Here is a 19,949-nt window from a genome sequence, read left to right as displayed (position 1 = left end):
AATTCATCATTGTGATGAACACAGATATTTTACTTTCATCTTGAACTACTTCATGAAGTGACAATGATCACCTCGAGTCTGAACCGGAACTACGTCCGAAGCAATTGCTGTCACTTCAACACTTCACTTATAGGCATCATTGATCCATTTTCATAAAGGTTTAAGACAGAAGCTACCTTGGAGATACTCTTATCAGGAAGCAGTAAGTCTTGTGACAAATGACATGTCGTCAGCCTGTGACTGCAACTTGTTCCTGTTTGCGGACGACTCAGCCCTGCTGGTCTCTGACAAGAACAAATTGCAGGTTGAAAAAACCCTCAGCACGGAACTAGGCAAAATCTGCATATGGCTCGCTGATAACAAACTATCATTACACATGGGCAAAACAGAGTCCATTCTCTTCGGTTCAAATAACAAACTCAGCAAGACCGACGGCTTCTCGGTTACAGTGGGTGACAATATTGTCACAAGGAAAGACGAAATTACCTACCTGGGTTCCATCCTAGAGGCAAATCTTTCCTGTGACAAAATGGCATCCAATGTAATAAAAAAAGTCAACCAACGAACTAGATTCTTGTACCGGATCTCCTCTCTGGTAAACAGCAGGAGCACTCATTCAAGGGTACTATGACTATGCGTGCACCTCATGGTACCAAAGCACCTCAAAGGCGCTTAAAACAAAATTACAAACATCACAAAACAAACTGGTCAGACTACTACTTGACCTGAACCCCAGAACCCACCTCACCCCTGCCCACTTTGCCAACCTAGGATGGCTTAGAGTAGACGACAGAGTACAGCAACTTGCAATGGGCCTGGTCTACAAGATACACTATACGACCGGGGTGCCCATGTACATGTCAAAATACTTCCCAAAGGTCAGTGAATACCACAACCACTACACCAGAGGAAGCTCAACAAATCATGTTAAACCCAGATTCGGCTCAAACAAGGGACTAAACACGTTTCGCAATTATGCCACAACAATGTGGAACGCCCTACCCAAAGCTGTAAAGGGATGTGAATCCCTGCCCACATTCAAAACCGCTCTTAAAGAGCACCTACGGGAGGCTGCAATTCGAAACTGGCCACCGTAAATGCCCAAAACCCCCACCACCTCCTAATAGACAGTCTCCTCCCCACCGCATGTATATATTCCCTCCCTGCCGTATGTATATTTCCCTCCCACCCACCCACTCCCTCCGGCCTCCTAATGTACAGTCCCCTCCCCATCAAATGTATATACTCTGTCAGGATCTAGGGGTAACAGTACTGTATATTTGAATACCGCTTATGTCACAAATGTATCAGTACTAAATACCTATATGTCCCTATGCCATAAATGTCATGTATGTTGTGTATGTCATAAATGTCTATATGAATTGAAAATGGGGGACCCTGATGGAAACAAGACAAACGTCTTTCTCAGGTCTGCATCCCCTTAACAATTGTATGTATTGAGCCGTACTGTATTGTACCCATTCTGCAATCTGTTAAATAAAGTTTTCATTCATTCATTCATTCATTCATTCATTCATTCATTCATTCATTCATTCATTCATTCATTCATTCATTCATTCATTTATTCATTCATTCATTGTGTAGCTCACGTGATAACAGGAAGTGAGAAGGACCTGGTTAGTCTCCCATTGAATTGTCTCTGGTTTCCATATGAAATGCTAACAAGACATATTCTTGCGTGTCTTGTGCCTGTTGAAGAAAAATACAGAATAAAATGAACAGTTCCTTTAAAGGCCCCATGAAATTAAAATAGATGTTTATGTTCTTATGTCACATATGTCTTGGACTGATTGGCACTTATACCGCCTGTATCTGTCCCAACAAGGACAAAAAAGTAGTTTTGTAGGTATTCTTGAATGAATGAATGAATGAATGAATGAATGAATGAATGAAAACTTTATTAACAGATTGCAGAATGGGTACAGTACAGTACAGCTCAATACATACAATTGTTAAGGGGATGCAGACCAGAGAAAGACTTTCGTCTTGTTTACATCAGGGTCCCCCATTTTCAATTCATCGTAACATATATGACATACATGACATACAGATAGACAGTACTGCTACATCTATACATTTATGACATACCATAATGGTATTATTCTTTATTCTTAATGGTATTTGTGTATAATTTCCTGGAAAACTATTTAAAAAATTTTGATGAGTCATCCTGCACACAGGGGCGTGTACTTTAGCATCCAATGAAATGCTTTCAAGAATGACATTTACAGCACATTGTAACTAAGCACACCCTCTTTAACGCTCTTGTTCAAATGTTCAATGTAGCTAATGTAGCTAGTAGCTAACGTTACTACTGTTGCATAACATTGCTAACGTACATTGCTAATGTACATTGCTAACATTAGCTTGCTAGCTAATGGGTTGACCGTAATGCACATTCAGCGTTATTGGCTACTGTAAACACCAATCAATATCAAGTCCTTCCCTAGCTTCCTGTTTTTACAGGAAACGCATAAATATGTGGAATCAAATAGCATTCTGCTAGCCGTTTCATGGGGACTTTAACCCTTGTGTGGTGTTCTCCTTTAACCCTTGTGTGGTGTTCTCCTTTAACCCTTGTGTGGTGTTCTCCTTTAAACCTTGTGTGGTGTTCTTCTTTAACCCTTGTGTGGTGTTCTCCTTTAACCCTTGTGTGGTGTTCTCCTTTAACCCTTGTGTGGTGTTCTCCTTTAAACCTTGTGTGGTGTTCTCCTTTAACCCTTGTGTGGTGTTCTCCTTTAACCCTTGTGTGGTGTTCTCCTTTAAACCTTGTGTGGTGTTCTTCTTTAACCCTTGTGTGGTGTTCTCCTTTAACCCTTGTGTGGTGTTCTTCTTTAACCCTTGTGTGGTGTTCTCCTTTAACCCTTGTGTGGTGTTCTCCTTTAACCGTTGTGTGGTGTTCTCCTTTAACCCTTGTGTGGTGTTCTCCTTTAACCCTTGTGCTGTGTTTGTGTTTTTGTTACTCACCCAATGTTCTTGTTATTGGGATTTTAAAACAATAGTCATAATAATGATAATAAAAAAACAGATGTTAACTTTATCTCAATTATAAGCAATCTAGACAGCATAATATGGTTAATATTTGCCATTTACCTCTGCTAGATCACATTTATTAGTAAAAGTGCTATTAGTTTTTTTGTGATAGAATGTGAAAATAATAATAAATGTTTATTTTGAAAAATGTAAATGGAACAAGGTGGAGGCAGACAGTGAACCGAACACCACGTTTACAATGTAGGGGGGGTGGGGGTGAAAATTCAAATGTGTTCTTTTATACGTTTTTCACAGTTCTTCACATGAGCCAAAACCAATGAGTCTCGGGTTAAAAATATAATTAATTGTATAATTTCTCTTTTAGTAAACAATGAAAACGGGTCCCACAGACCTGAACACCACACAAGGGTTTAATCTATTGTAATTGACAAAGCTACTTCACTAAACCTGGTCTCTGTATTGTAGTTCTGGTGAGATATGTACGGGAGGACGGGAAGCTACACACAGTCAACCTCCAGAACCCCGCCCTCTCTGACGGACGCACCCAGTCACTCATCCTCCGAGTGGGCGGGCTCAGACGAAACCACCTCCTCCTGGAGCTCTACGTAAACTGCCGATTGGTTGACTCGGCGCAGGGCCAGCCCTCATTGGTCGCGCTACCTATGGAATCGGAATCTGTCGACATCCGTAATGGACAGAAGACCTATGCAAGACTCCAGGTAATGGAATAGAATAGATGTACAGTAACACACATGTATTAGTTTGTATTATAGGCACGAAAAAAGAGCGATGTGATGTGTTTTATCATATTAGTTAACAATTTGGCCTGATGGTGAATAAGCTGAAATTCGTTTTTGAAAATGTGGATATTAACAATACAATTAAAATATTATGACCAAAGCCAGATATAAAATACTTACAATTAACACATTCATTGTGTGTTGTGTTTGTTATTATATAGGTAGTACCAATAAGAAACAATCATTAGGCATCAGGCTGTGCTTTGTAACACACATGTATTGGCTTGTATAAAAATGTTCCCCAAATCACGAAAAAGGGACACAGTGATGTGTTTTCAGTTCACCTCATATCAATAATTATAAATAATTCTGACAGCCCTAGTGAAGATACGCTTGTTTGAAAATGTAAATGTCTGGCCTGAGGGTGGCGCTAGAGTAAAGGTCATGAGGTCACCAAAACCAATAGGCTTCTTCCTCTGTTCCCAGTTTAATAATCATCACATTCACATGAAAGATCTGTTGCGGCTTTGGCGGCGGTCCGGGTGAATCCATGATAATATGCACATTTAAACTTTACAGGACACATTTAAACAGTATATGACACATTTAAACGGTATAGGACACATTTAAACCTGTATAGGACACATTTAAACAGTATATTGTGGTGGACACTAGATGGAGGTGTCTCACCTCAGAATGGACACTGGGTGGTAAGGAGGAGTTGACTTAAGGGTGTGGCTGTAACGTGGTTCTGTTGGATTTGTTTGGAAGAAAAGTTCAGAGACTCGATACTGCTCGTCTCATTTATTGACTTCCACAATATAACACTGTTAAACCTATAGGACACATTTAAACAGTATAGAGCACTTTTAAACCTGTAGGACACATTTAAAGCTATATAGGGAACATTTAAACGGTATAGGGCACATTTAAACAGTATAGGACACATTTAAACTTTATAGGAAACATTTAAACAGTATATAACACTTTTAAACCTATAGGACACATTTAACCTCTTCCACCCGACGGGACCGCATATTTTTTTTTGTCAAACTTATTCAAGTATAAACATCATAACCATGTCACAACAGCAGTTATAATGTATATTATCATCAATATGTTAGTTTACCAATAGGTTAAAGTGTTATTAGATAGATTTTCATTTTTGTTTTGGTCTAGTTTATTTCGCGAAAGTCGACCATTTTGGAAAATTTTAACATCAGGAATTGTAGTTTTTCCGAATGACACTTCCCAAAAGCCTCTATGGGGTTTCAAGCACATTACTTCGGTATGCATTTTTTTTATATCTTATTATTCGGGATAATAAACCACAAAACGTAACGTTATTGACATATATTGAAGCGCAGTTAGTTTCTCTTCCCTATTTTTAGCATGTAGCAACAATTAGATTTGAAAATAGTTTCAAAATGGTGGCACCCTGATAAAAAAAAGCGACTGTACATACAGTAGATTTCATTATCTGTTCTCACGCCTGGTGATACTAAATCCAAATTGAACTTGGGCATTTGAAAGATCATTTATGTATATATATAAATGTGTGAATTGGCTATAATAAGGTAATTTATAAGCCTGCTATTCTATATTCTATAATAATATTTCAAATTGCATTGGTCCGGATGGGAGTACTGTATCTACAGAACCTTCTGTTTAATCATCTTCCCTTTATTAATTTTTTTAGATTCTTTGTACACATGATCTCAAGAAGGTACTGAACGAGATCAGTGGCAGTTTTTCATGTCTGGTCATTATTAGCATGGTGTTATTCACTGTCAAAGATGCAAAGAAAAATCATAATTCATATTCTTCTTTGTTTCATCACAATTAATTTAAGCAAGCCTAGTAATAGACACAATATTTCTGACACTGGGAATACATTCACTGAGTTCCATAGATGTCCCTAGATACCAATAATATGCAAATTGACCATGTAGAAGTGGAGCAATATTCCATTTACTTATGTATGTATTTTAGGCGGATTTTCAGAAAATAGGGCTCCAGGCTTAAGAGGTTAAACAGTATAGAGCACTTTTAAACCTATAGGACACATTTAAACGGTATAGAGCGCTTTTAAACCTATAAGCCACATGTAAACAGTGTAGGGAACATTTAAACGGTATAGGACACATTTAAACGGTATAGGGCACATTTAAACAGTATAGGACACATTTAAACCTATAGGGCACATTTAAACGGTATAGGGCACATTTAAACAGTATAGGACACATTTAAACCTATAAGCCACATTTAAACTGTATAGGACACATTTAAATGGTATAGGGCACATCCCACATGTCCATCGCACTGCCGTTGTGTCCTTGGGCAAGACACTTAACCTACTTGCCTCGTATGAATGTGTATGCATGTGAATGAATGTTGGTGGTGGTCGGAGGGGCCGTAGGCGAAGATTATTCGCCACGCTTCCGTGAGTCTGCCTCAGGGCAGCTCTGGCTGCAATTGTAGCTTACCACCACCGGTATGACTGTGTATGAACGAATAATGGACTCTGTAAGCGCTCTGGGGTCACTGGGGTGTCATGAAGAGCGCTATATAAATCCAATCCATTATTATTATTAAATAGTATAAGGCACATTTAAAGCAACCTTTCAATGAGCATCTAAAAAGGGGAAATATGCCCAATTTAAGAATGAATTATTCTTAACACATTGGGCGCCATGGGTTATACCGATCAATATACCCAGTCTGCCACCACTGTAAGCCTATGGAGATGTTTACCTTCTTTGCAGGGCTATAACTTTTTAAATTGTATTGCTATATTGTCATTACTATGGCCCATTCAACATCGATTATCTATCGTTCAGGATGTGGGAACGTTATATTTTTTCATTCATACATTGTTGTGTTAATACCGTCTAGAATATAAGTATGTTTTTAAGCTTTTCTGCTGTAATTCCAAAAACGAGAGTTATAGGCCCTGACGCATATGATAGATTATCGATTGGCGTTCCTTTCCTATACACGCTATATTAAAAAATTAAAATGTATATGATCGGTATACATTATGCTTCATCATGCGTGAAGGAAAGGGGGGGGGGTGTTTATAATTTCTTGATCATCAGTAACGGCTTTATTTAGTATGGGTTGATATATTGATCAGATGGTTTGCAGTGAAATGGATAAACAATCGGGCTGAAAATAACGTTACTGTCCTCTTACCGTTCACCGATGAGACTGGAGGAAAAAGATCCCAATTATTTGACGCCGATCTCCTAGATCCATTTCCGGTTTGTATGGCGCAATAAACGCAGATTATTAAGTTTAGAATGCGATCCAAATGCACTATAGTGTTTGTCTGGAGCCACGTAACAAGATATGACTGCCGGATTGCGTTCGTCACCAACGCCGGAGACGCTGGATTCGCCTGTTCGAATCCAGCTCCCGGCGTTGCTATCAGCTTGGCTGGTCACACTAATACAATTGGCAGTATTAGAGGGTGGGAAAGCTGAAGGGTGGGTCCTGGGCGTTGTGGACAGCGACCCCAGGCTTAAGAGGTTAAACAGTATAGAGCACAGTACAGTTCGGTTGGGGCGCCTGCTCAGCAAGGGTAGGATCTAGGGAGAGATAGTGCGGCCTCCCACACGCTACACTCTCCCCGGTGAGAATCTGCGCGGCCAGGCTGGCCTGCCGGCTGGCTGCACATGCATCGGAGGAAAGCATGTGACAGTCTCCGGTCTCTCGGACCAACAGTAGGGGAAAGTGCGCAACAACCAGGAAGGGTGGGATGGGAGAAAAATCGGAAAAAGGAGGGGGAAAAAAATAATAATAAAAAAAAGAAAAAAAGATATGACTGCCGGAGGGATTTCCTCAACGCACCGATCACCACTTCCGGTTTTGGAGAGAGTGTAACTTGCCCGACCATCCACCAGGCGGTGGTATTGAGGCGTTGCAATCTCATACAGGGTCCCGCTGCAGTCCGGAGGTTGGCTGGATGAATTATGAATGCCATGGCGAAAAAATGAAATATTGATCCCAAAAACGGCGTAAGTCGTTCTTGGCGTTCAACGCATGGCGGGCAAAAACGGTGTAACTCGTTCTTGGCGACCAATGTGTTAAGGTCTAAGACAGAGAAAACAAACACACACTTGTGATGTCATAAAGTATAAAGTCTGGAGCTGTTCCATAGACGATACATTTTAGAACATCAATGAAAGCTGAATTTTTTGTTTCACTTCTCTGGTTTCTGGCTTTATGAAAGAGTAGCTCACGTTCACAAATATTGAGTGAACATTCCTTTTTAATTTGGGTGGTGTTCTCCTTTAACCCTTTCAATACCACACTACAAAAGGTTAACCTTTTACTACCGCACTACAGACGGTTAACCGTCTGTAGTCTGGTACAGGCGGTTAACCGTCTGTATTGGGGTAGTGAATGGGTTAACCCTTTGTCGTGTGGCAGTGAAAGGGTTAACCTTCTGTCATGTCGCAGTGAAAGGGTTAATGGTCAGCGTTGGCTTCTTATTATCCCAGACATGAACAGACTTTACTGTCCGCTTTACAACCTCATGCGGCAGGCAGCTGTAAACCAGAAGCAAACCTTCAACCACAAGAGTAGTAGGTTCCACATCCCTGTGTAAATTACTCTTAATTAGGTAATTGTGTTACACATGAAACACGTACCTGGTCTACCCCCACTGCCATAGACACATTACATTCTTTTTTCTGTTTTATAGCCCTTGAAGAATTTTTTTAATGAGGTAGAGTAACCAGGATTACAGCAGCCACGGGCCACATGTAGAATTCTTATAACATCCACTGCAGGCTTTTATGTGTTCATTTTATTACTTATTCAGGAGAAGATGGGGGAATACTACAGCCATACATAAATAAGTAAGGGATTATCAACTAGTAGATGTGAGTTATGTAAGGGATAATCAACTAGTAGGTGTGAGTTAAGTAAGGGATAATCAGCCGTGAGTAGGTGTGAGTTAAGTAAGGGATAATCAACTAGTAGGTGTGAGTTAAGAAAGGGATAATCAACGAGTAGGTGTGAGTTACTCAGTACTAATAGGCACAATCTATAGACCACCAGAACAGAGTGGCTTTTATGACACACTTGATGGGTGCTTAACTGGGGTGGAGGGCGTAGAAAAAATCCTTATTGGGGACTGGAACACGGATATGCTACGTAAAGCAGCACCCGTCTTCAAGGCCTTCAGTAGATTTTCTGATCTGCACGGTTTCAGCCAGCTAATCACCCAACCCACAAGGGTGTGTGAATCAACCCAGACTACCATTGACCTCATCCTGACCTCCGACAAGTCCATGATCTCCAATAAAGGGGTGATAGCATGCGGGTTAAGTGATCATTATATGATATTCTGTTCCCGCAAAAAGCCAAAGCAAAAGGCTGGCTGTCACAAAATGGTCACATCTAGAGACCTCAAAACGTACTCTAGCGAGGCCTTTAACCTTGAACTGAAGAGCCTGGACTGGTCAGATGAACTCAATGGTACACTGGTTGAAGAAACCTGGCTTGGCTTCAAAACCAAATTCTCAACAATACTAAACAACATGGCCCCCCTAAGAACCACCAGGGTAAAAAATCGCGCTGAGCCGTGGATGCACACTGAAATACTGACCGCTATGAAAGCCAGAGACAAAAAATGCTCTGAATTTCATAAAAGTCAGTCAAAGCTTACCAAAAGCACGAGCAGTGAACTCCAAGCCCACGTGACTGAACTCAAACTAGAAAGAAACAGACTAAGAAATGACGTAAACTCCATGATAAAAACTGCAACCCTGCTGGTCTCTGACAAGAACAAGTTACAGGTTGAAAAAACCCTCAGCTCGGAACTAGGCAAAATCTGCATATGGCTCGCCGACAACAAACTATCATTACACATGGGCAAAACAGAGTCCATTCTCTTCGGTTCAAATAACAAACTCAGCAAAACAGACGGCTTCTCAGTTACAGTGGGTGACAATATTGTCACAAGGAAAGATGAAATTACCTACCTGGGTTCCATCCTAGAGGCTAATCTTTCCTGTGACAAAATGGCATCCAATGTAATAAAAAAAGTCAATCAACGAACTCGATTCTTGTACCGGATCTCCTCCCTGGTAAACAAGAATACCCTGAAGACTCTGGCAGGAGCACTCATTCAAGGGTACTACGACTATGCTTGCACCTCATGGTACCAAAGCACCTCAAAGTCACTAAAAACCAAATTACAAACATCTCAAAACAAACTAGTCAGACTACTGCTTGACCTGACTCCTAGAACCCACCTCACCCCTGCACACTTTGCCAACCTAGGATGGCTTAGAGTAGACGACAGAGTACAGCAATTTGCAATGGGCCTGGTCTACAAGATACACTACACGACCAAGGTACCCATGTACATGTCAAAATACTTCCCAAAGGTCAGTGAATACCACGATCACAACACCAGAGGGAGCTCCACAAATCATGTAAAACCCAGATTCGGCTCAAACAAGGGACTAAACACGTTTCGCAATTATGCCACAACAATGTGGAACGCCCTACCCAAAGCTGTAAAGGAATGTAAATCACTACCCACCTTCAAAAACACTCTCAAAGAACACCTACGGGAGACTGCAATTCAAAACTGGCCCCTACAAATGTCCTAACCCAGTTGTACAATAAAGACCAAGCATGGCTATTCCAATGTACAGCCCCACCCAACCCCACCCCACCTACCCAACCTCCTCCAATGTACAGTTTCCATGTCAAATGTATGTCAGTATTCCAATGTACAGTGTGTCCCCCCCCTACCCAACCCCCCCCCCCCCCCCCCCACCTCCAATGTACAGCCCCACCCCACCTACCCAACCTCCCCCAATGCACAGTTTCTATGTCAAATGTATATACTCTTCTTCTGGATTTTTTTAGTATCACAAACAGTACTGTATTTGAAAATCTGGTATGTCATAAATGTATAGATGTAGCAGTACTGTCTATCTGTATGTCATGTGTGTCATATGATGAATTGAAAATGGGGGACCCTGATGGAAACAAGACGAAAGTCTTTCTCAGGTCTGCATCCTCTTAACAATTGTATGTATTGAGCTGTACTGTACTGTACCCATTCTGCAATCTGTTAATAAACTTTTCAATCAATCAATCAATCAAAGTTAAGTAAGGGATAATCATCTAGTAGGTGTGAGTTAAGTAACCAATGCACTTACCATTGGTGTGTTTTCCTTGCCTCCCGCTTGTTAGTTTATCAAATTGATAAGTCAGCTGTGTTGCTGCAGTTTGAAAGAACAAATGTTTATGAATCCAGGTGAGGTAGAATCATGAATAACGTTCTGGTAAATATGTAACACTTGTGCTTGTTGTTGTATTTCAGGGTTCTGTCAACACTCTGAAAGTGGCTCTTGGAGGCTCATTGGCCAAAGCTGGGCTTCTCACTGACTGTCCTTTCCAAGGAGACACCTTGCAAAACTCAGGTTCAGAGTCTATGCATTGCATATTCACACATGCTTTCATTAAAACATACCAAAAAGGTTGACTGGCACCTTGCAGACTGTGCCAGGTCACAGAAGCTTACTGATCTCATTTACCAAAAGCACAAAACCTTTATTTTTTACAGGGTTCCTTCCCACAGGGTCTTTGAGTTTTTAGTTAGTTGGTTGGTTTAGTTGGTTGGTTGGTTTATTTAGTTTTCGTTAGTTAGTTGGTTGGTTTATTTAGTTGGGTTGGCTATTTAGTTGGTCTAGTTCAGGGACGTGCACAGGACTTTAGAGGGGCAGGTGCTCAAAGGCTGAAAAGGGCACTATACCTGTGTGTGTTAGAACCGAGCAAGCGTAGTGCCCCTTTTTATGCTTTTTGGGGGGTTTTGGTGATCAAATATTGAATATTGAACTATAATAATCAGTGCAGGAGCTCACTTATCCTTGAAAGACACTTTTATCACTGACTTAAAAGGCCCATACATCTCCATAAATGTTCAGGGGGGAGGGAATAAGTGCTTACCCTACAGACCCCAATAAGTGCTGTATATTCTGTATTGTTTAAATATAAATGCATTTTTTACTCCAATCCCGATTTGTATCTGAGATTCCCAAATCGGACTTGACTTCTTCGTGTCCCTCAGTGAGTGTAATACCAGCATTCAACTGTATGCGCCACAGCGGTTTCTATCATCATCATCATCATCATCATCATCACCCACGCTATGCATAAAATATATTTTTTTAATGGCACTTTTTTATGAGGCTCAAAAGGTGTGCACGTGCCTGGTCTAGTTAGTTGGTTTAGTTGGTTGGTTTAGTTGGTTGGTTTAGTTAGTTGGTTTATTTAGTTGGTTTATTTAGTTTGGTTAGTTAGTTGGTTTAGTTATTTGGGTTAGTTAGTTGTTTTCTTTGTTGGGTTAGTTAGTTGGGTTAGATAGTTGGGTCAGTTAGTTGGGTTAGATAGTTGGTTTGGTTAGTTGATTTAGTGTCATAGGTTATACTCATGTCTCTTTTTCTTCTTCTCTACAGTCAGTGCTGATGTGAATGGCATTCTGGGTAAGTAGCCTGGAATGAGCTGCCTCACCAATCTTAAAGGGCCAATCAGTGATCAAACTGTAAACAACCACACTGTGGTGACCCAAGTCAATACACACTGCAGTGGTCTAAGCGAATACACACTGCGGTGACCCAAGCCAATACACACTACAGTGACTCAAGCCAATACACACTGCAGTGGTCTAAGTCAGTGGTTCCCAAAGTGGGGGTCGCGAGCCGCCGTGGGGGGGTCGCCAGATGATTAAAAAATAATATGTATAAAAAGAAAAGAAAAATGTATGCAGTCAGGCCAGGCCCAGTGTTTCTAGTTGCAGCGGCGCAATAGTTAGATAACCTAGGTGGGGAACAACCAGGAGATCACTGCAACTCACACAAGTTGGAGAACTATCTCTCTTGCTCTCGCTCTTGCTCTCGCTCTCGCTCTCGCTCTCGCTCTCGCTCTCTCTCTTGCTCACACACACACACACAAAGGGAGCCGCATGTGATTGGTGGAGGCGGGACCCCTACAAAAAACAAAAAATCCATCAAAATCAGTGTTGTTGCTAATCATTGACACATGCTAGCCTGTAATAATCCCCCCCAGAAAATATATATATATATATTGCAAATATATGCCATCACACACACTGACATTTAAAGGCCAACTTGCAGGTTAAACCCTACTCTTCAATTATGGGTAGTTTACATCATTGGTTTCATTATTTTTTTTTTTCCATTTGACGCCGGAAATTCCACTCAGAAAGGGTTAAAAAGGTCCACGCACGAATAACATGCACGGAGCAAATCTAAAAGCTTATCAGACGCTAGCAGGGGCGTGACGTCACTCCAGGTAACTTTCCCTACTTCTGATCCACTACAATGGAGTTTGACGAGTGCAGAAAGCTATTTCCTTGATCCAAATGGACGCCTTACAAGACGCAAATGGGTTTAATCGTCAGAGACTTTGATGGACCAGCTACAACTGGTTGAAACAAGGTAGTTATAAGGTTTTTAATGTCGTAAAAAAAGAACTACATGTACCACTAGGCAGCCTGTTGTTCAGTACAGCAGCGCTACTGGTCTGTGGGCTGTCGCCTTATCCCCGGGTCATAGTATCAAGCTGGCTATATGGCTCTGGCTAACGTTACCCCACTAACGTTAGCATTATGTCTACTGTCGTGCATGTAAAAGAGTTTTGGGAACGAGTAAAATGTGCAGGTCCTCATCTCAGACCTGTGGGGCAAAGCACTGCACACGCATCATGCCGGCTAGCAAGCTACACGTCGCGGCATGTTGATACGATAGTAGCCCCCTTGGATAGCACTCGGTGCATCAGTCACGAAAGGGGCTACCACGATAGCTATTAGCTAACTAACGTTAACGTTACAAGCTCAAACACCTTATAACTACTACTATTGTCGTGTCCATAAGTTCCCTGGCAGAATACTTGTGAGGACAAAGGTATACAAAGAGGAGAGAACCATTTTAAATCGGGCCATGTTAGGAGTTTCGAGAATGCTGGCTACCAAGCTAGCTAACTTAGCTAAATAGCTACTAACGTTATAAACACAATATGTACAACGACACAATGATTTACATTAATACAAATATGTTAACGTGGTTGTGGCTTTTACAAATAGTGGTTAGCTTTAGAGATGAATGGCTATGATCACGGAGCTCCTCGGCTAGTAGTAACAAGAAGGCTCTGCTTCCTGCCACTACCTGCCTGTGATTCTCAGCGCCCCCTGCTGCCCTGTACCTGGTGTGACGTCATCATTAAGATGACACACGCACGCTATGAAACATGGATTAAAATATGCATGTGCGTGGAGGTTGTTGTTTGATCGACAAAATGTTTGATAAAAACTCTAAAACTGGGTCAATTTCGATAATTCTTTTACCCCTCTTCATGAAAGTCAGCGTTGGCCTAGTCACATTGTTTATTGAACAAAAATACAACCTGCAAGTTGGCCTTTAAAGGGTTAGAATTATAAAATGTATATGTGGTGTTATGATCAGGGCTGAAGTTGAATAAAATATTTATGAAAGAAAAAGTGGTATTTCAACATATATAGTAATATTTTTATGGCGTTTTTGAAGAGGACAATTTAGGAGTAGGTTTCAGTACTGTGTGGAGTAGGTTTCAGCACTGTGGAGTAGGTTTCAGCACTGTGGAGTAGGTTTCAACACTGTGTGGAGTAGGTTTCAGCACTGTGGAGTAGGTTTCAGTACTGTGTGGAGTAGGTTTCAGCACTGTGGAGTAGGTTTCAGCACTGTGGAGTAGGTTTCAGTACTGTGTGGAGTAGGTTTCAGTACTGTGTGGAGTGGGTTTCAGCACTGTGGAGTAGGTTTCAGCACTGTGGAGTAGGTTTCAACACTGTGTGGAGTAGGTTTCAACACTGTGGAGTAGGTTTCAGTACTGTGTGGAGTAGGTTTCAACACTGTGTGGAGTAGGTTTCAACACTGGAGTAGGTTTCAGTACTGTGTGGAGTAGGTTTCAACACTGTGGAGTAGGTTTCAGTACTGTGTGGAGTAGGTTTCAACACTGTGGAGTAGGTTTCAGTACTGTGTGGAGTAGGTTTCAACACTGTGGAGTAGGTTTCAACACTGGAGTAGGTTTCAACACTGTGTGGAGTAGGTTTCAACACTGTGGAGTAGGTTTCAACACTGTGGAGTAGGTTTCAACACTGTGGAGTAGGTTTCAGTACTGTGTGGCGTAGGTTTCAACACTGGAGTAGGTTTCAACACTGGAGTAGGTTTCAACACTGTGGAGTAGGTTTCAACACTGTGGAGTAGATTTCAACACTGTGGAGTAGATTTCAACACTGTGGAGTAGGTTTCAACACTGTGGAGTAGATTTCAACACTGTGGAGTAGGTTTCAGTACTGTGTGGAGTAGGTTTCAACACTGTGGAGTAGGCACTGTGGAGTAGGTTTCAACACTGTGGAGTAGGTTTCAGTACTGTGGAGTAGGTTTCAACACTGTGGAGTAGGTTTCAGTACTGTGGAGTAGGTTTCAACACTGTGGAGTAGGTTTCAGTACTGTGGACTAGGTTTCAACACTGTGGAGTAGGTTTCAACACTGTGGAGTAGGTTTCAGTACTGTGGAGTAGGTTTCAACACTGTGGAGTAGGTTTCAACACTGTGGAGTAGGTTTCAGTACTGTGGACTAGGTTTCAACACTGTGGAGTAGATTTCAACACTGTGGAGTAGGTTTCAACACTGTGGAGTAGGTTTCAGGACTGTTGAGTAGGTTTCAACACTGTGGAGTAGGTTTCAACACTGGAGTAGGTTTCAGTACTGTGTGGAGTAGGTTTCAGTACTGTGGAGTAGGTTTCAGTACTGTGGAGTAGGTTTCAACACTGTGGAGTAGGTTTCAGTACTGTGGAGTAGGTTTCAACACTGTGGAGTAGGTACTGTGGAGTAGGTTTCAACACTGTGGAGTAGGTTTCAGTACTGTGGAGTAGGTTTCAACACTGTGGAGTAGGCACTGTGGAGTAGGTTTCAGCACTGTGGAGTAGGTTTCAACACTGTGGAGTAGGTTTCAACACTGTGGAGTAGGCACTGTGGAGTAGGTTTCAACACTGTGGAGTAGGTTTCAGCACTGTGGAGTAGGTTTCAACACTGTGGAGTAGGTTTCAGTACTGTGGAGTAGGTTTCAGTACTGTGGAGTAGGTTTCAACACTGTGGAGTAGGTTTCAGTACTGTGGAGTAGGTTTCAGTACTGTGGAGTAGGTTTCAGTACTGTGGAGTAGGTTTCAACACTGTGGATTAGGTTTCAGCACTGTGGAGTAGGTTTCAGTACTGTGGAGTAGGTTTCAACACTGTGGAGTAGGTTTCAGTACTGTGGAGTAGGTTTCAACACTGGAGTAGGCACTGTGGAGTAGGTTTCAACACTGTGGAGTAGGTTTCAGTACTGTGGAGTAGGTTTCAACACTGTGGAGTAGGCACTGTGGAGTAGGTTTCAACACAGTGGAGTAGGTTTCAGCACTGTGGAGTAGGTTTCAACACTGGAGTAGGTTTCAGCACTGTGGAGTAGGTTTCAGTACTGTGGAGTAGGTTTCTACACTGTGGAGTAGGTTTCAGCACTGTGGAGTAGGCACTGTGGAGTAGGTTTCAACACAGTGGAGTAGGTTTCAGCACTGTGGAGTAGGTTTCAACACTGGAGTAGGTTTCAGCACTGTGGAGTAGGTTTCAACACTGGAGTAGGTTTCAGCACTGTGGAGTAGGTTTCAGTACTGTGGAGTAGGTTTCAACACTGTGGAGTAGGTTTCAGCACTGGAGTAGGTTTCAGTACTGTGGAGTAGGTTTCAACAGTGTGGAGTAAGTCTCAACACTGTGGAGTAGGTTTCAACATTTATTTAAGGATTTGCTATTTTTATATTACTGTACTTTTGTGGCTAGCCAGAGGTCTCCAGTATGAAGAACAGCACGACTTGTGCTGATAAATGACTCACAGAATGAAACACTGTTGTCTCAACAGGTGACCACACCAAGGCTCTGATTGGTCAGCTGATCATCTTCAACCAGATCCTGGGGGAGCTCCGCGAGGACATCAGAGAACAGGTCAGGGAGGGAGAGGGAGGGGAAGGAGAGGGAGGGGAAGGGAACAATCTGGAGATAAGAAAATATGAGAAAAGATGAGATGTGATGATATGGACAAGGTAAGATGACATGAGATAAGATGATATAAGATAAAATAAGATGACATAACATAACATCTTCTTGTCTGACTAGATGGTAAATACGTGCAAATAAGTGTTCCTTTAATGATATGAAATATAAGCACAACTCGCAACAATTAGCTTTGCAGGCACGGGGACAAATCCAAGTGCTCCTGTCCGTCTTCGTCAGGGATACGACAGCGTTAGCGATCTGTTCTGCATGTTTTTAGATGCCGGCAACCTGGTTCCCAAGCAGGAATCGAACCCAGGACCTTCTTGACCTGCGACAGTGTTAACCACTGCACCACCCTTGTCGGGGTAGCAACACCTCTGTGTTAATGGTCAGGGTAGCAATACCTCTGTGTTAATGGTCAGGGTAGCAACACCTCTGTGTTAATGGTCAGGGTAGCAACACCTCTGTTAATGGTCAGGGTAGCAACACCTCTGTGTTAATGGTCAGGGTAGCAACACCTCTGTGTTAATGGTCAGGGTATCAGCACCTCTGTATTAATGGTCAGGGTAAACACCTCTGTGTTAATGGTCAGGGTAGCAACACCTCTTTGTTAATGGTTGGGTAGCAACACCTCTGTGTTAATGGTTGGGTAGCACTAGCAACACCTCTGTGTTAATGGTCAGGGTAGCAACACCTGTGTTAATGGTCAGGTCAGGGTAGCAACACCTCTGTGTTAATGGTCAGGGTAGCAACACTTCAAGGGGCTTTCAAAACAGACACAGGCTGCTGCAGTGACAGAGTTGTGCTGAGCTAGATCATTGTTCCAAACGGAGGACCCAGACGCGGTCTGTCTTCAAATGTAGCAAAGTGCAGAGCACATTTACTGAAAACCAGCAGCTTTTTTCCAGAAGTTTGGTAACTAGGCTACGACAGGCTTGATCAAAAGCACGTCTGGCTTAAATTGATGAAGGACTATCTTATAAACAACTATATGATAGCAAGTGTTCAAGAGATTTTAGGTCATATGTTTTATTGTTACTGTTATTATAACACTGGTGATGAGAGACTGGTTATCCACAGGTGAAGGAGATGTCACTGATTAGGAACACCATCCTGGAATGCCAAGCATGTGGTAAATATGACCCCACCACCACCACCACAGACCTTTCAAAGGGAAACTAACCAAGTTCTTCTCACTTCCTGTATTTTTTCATGTGAGCTACAAAAGGCGGGCTTAATTATGATAGTATTGACATTTATTGATGTTTTTGATTTGGAGACTCATTGGAATTTGTCTATTTGTGAGGGGCCTATGATGCATTTGTTTGCATTTCATCTAGTGCTGTCAAAGTTAGTGCATTAATAACGTCTTAATGCAAATGCATATTAATGCCACAATTTGTTTTGATGCAAAAGAAAATAAAGTAATCATTGTAAAGATTTACAAACATTCAGTCACACCAGTTCATATAAAAATTAAAACAAGAAAAATCAAGAAAAATAAAAACATTTGCATAAAGCAAGCATATATCTGTCCACTCCCATGTTGATAAGTGAAAAATATCAATTTAAGGTACATTTTGAACAGATAAATTTTTTTACAGATTACATATTTTAATCGATTGCCAGCTCTAATTTCATCCTAATATGTATCTACTTTGTGAAGTAATTATTTGCGTGTGTTTTAACGTGCTGCACACTATCTGAATTGTATGCGATAAACCCCTGGTACTCTAGGCAGTTTAAAACGCCAAGAATTATTTGTTAATACTATTTCTGTGTCTGAAACATTTTATTGCCTAGTATGAGGTGAATGAATGAATGAAAACTTTATTTAACAGATTGCAGAATGGATGCAATTGTTAAGGGGATGCAGACCAGAGAAAGACGTTCGTCTTGTTTACATCAGGGTCCCCCATAATGACATTTATGACATACACAACATACATGACATCATGACATTTATGACATAGGGACATACATGCCATACAGGTATATAGTGTAAACAAAGAATCTGCACACAGTGACGTACCAGCAGTACAGAAGTTCAATATAGCATGCATGAGACACAAAACCCCCATTTACACACATCATTGTGTCTGTGTGTGTGTTTGTGTGTGTAGGTTTCCATGAGCCCCAGTCTCGATGTGAACCGAGCCCGTGTTACAAGGGTGTGTCCTGCACGGAGACCAGAGAATACCCAGGATACCACTGTGGGTCCTGCCCCAACGGCATGATGGGTAATGGCACCCACTGCCAGGATATTAATGAGGTATAATCTGCATGGTAGTATGTTGTGGGGGGCGACAGTGGCTCAGGAGGTAGAGCAGCCGTCTGTTAATCCGGAGGCTCCCGGTTCGATTCCCGCTCCTCCGGGGGTGGCGTGTCGAAGTGTCCTTGAGCAAGACACTAAAGCCCTAATTGCTCCCGATTGAGCAGGTTGGCACCTTGCATGGTCGCCTCCGCTGTTGGTGTGTGAATGTGTGAGTGAATGGGTAAAATGTGAGCGCTTTGGATAAAAGCGCTATATAGATGCAGCCATTTACCATGTTGTTCCAGACACTCTATTTGTACCCATAACAATAATGATAATCAAGGATGCATCAAAACAATACCCAAGTAAAAAATATTATGATATATATACCTAAAAGTAAATTTTCTATGTATTCAGAAAGTATACTACAACTAAGGTTTTCAAATGAATCACCACCATGAGTCTTTTCTCAACACAACCCATGCTGTTGCTCATACTAGCTCTGGATAGCTAGTCACAAACCAATGCAAAAGGAATGGGGTCGAGCTCCTGTCTGTACAAGCTGACTGAATCTCACAGAAATCTACCTTGTGTCCACTGTGGAGTAAATTTCCGTTGTCTTCAGTCAGCTTGTTCACTTTCATACAATCAAAATACATCAAAATGTTGTTTTGCTCTAACACCCCTTAGCCACGTGAAGCCCTTGGCACACCAGTGGAGGCTGCTGACCAAATTTTTAGGTGAAGCACAAATTATTATAATATATATTAAATTATATTTTTTAAACATCCCCAACGCTGCAACACCCCCATTTCTCCCAGGTGTCAGGCTC

The 19,949-nt window shown here is 41.7% G+C and overlaps 1 protein-coding gene across 2 annotated transcripts in view; it reads left to right on the top strand.

Annotated features, from left to right (window-relative positions):
- The window catches only part of LOC311248984 (thrombospondin-3b-like), a 179,724-nt gene that overhangs the window by 93,123 nt on the left and 66,652 nt on the right, over positions 1-19,949 (top strand). For both annotated transcript variants that reach the window (XM_084338228.1, XM_084338227.1), the window contains 6 exons: positions 3,481-3,734; positions 11,107-11,206; positions 12,242-12,268; positions 16,730-16,812; positions 17,944-17,995; positions 18,987-19,135. In XM_084338228.1, the coding sequence (XP_084194354.1) occupies positions 3,481-3,734; positions 11,107-11,206; positions 12,242-12,268; positions 16,730-16,812; positions 17,944-17,995; positions 18,987-19,135 (665 nt within the window). The remainder of the gene's footprint in view (positions 1-3,480; positions 3,735-11,106; positions 11,207-12,241; positions 12,269-16,729; positions 16,813-17,943; positions 17,996-18,986; positions 19,136-19,949) is intronic.

The sequence above is a fragment of the Notolepis coatsorum genome (assembly GCF_963971535.1).
Source record: "Notolepis coatsorum genome assembly, chromosome: 2".
Taxonomy (NCBI): domain Eukaryota; kingdom Metazoa; phylum Chordata; class Actinopteri; order Aulopiformes; family Paralepididae; genus Notolepis; species Notolepis coatsorum.
The sequence above is the reverse complement of the archived record's forward strand: the minus strand, read 5'-3'. Positions and strand labels throughout refer to the sequence as shown.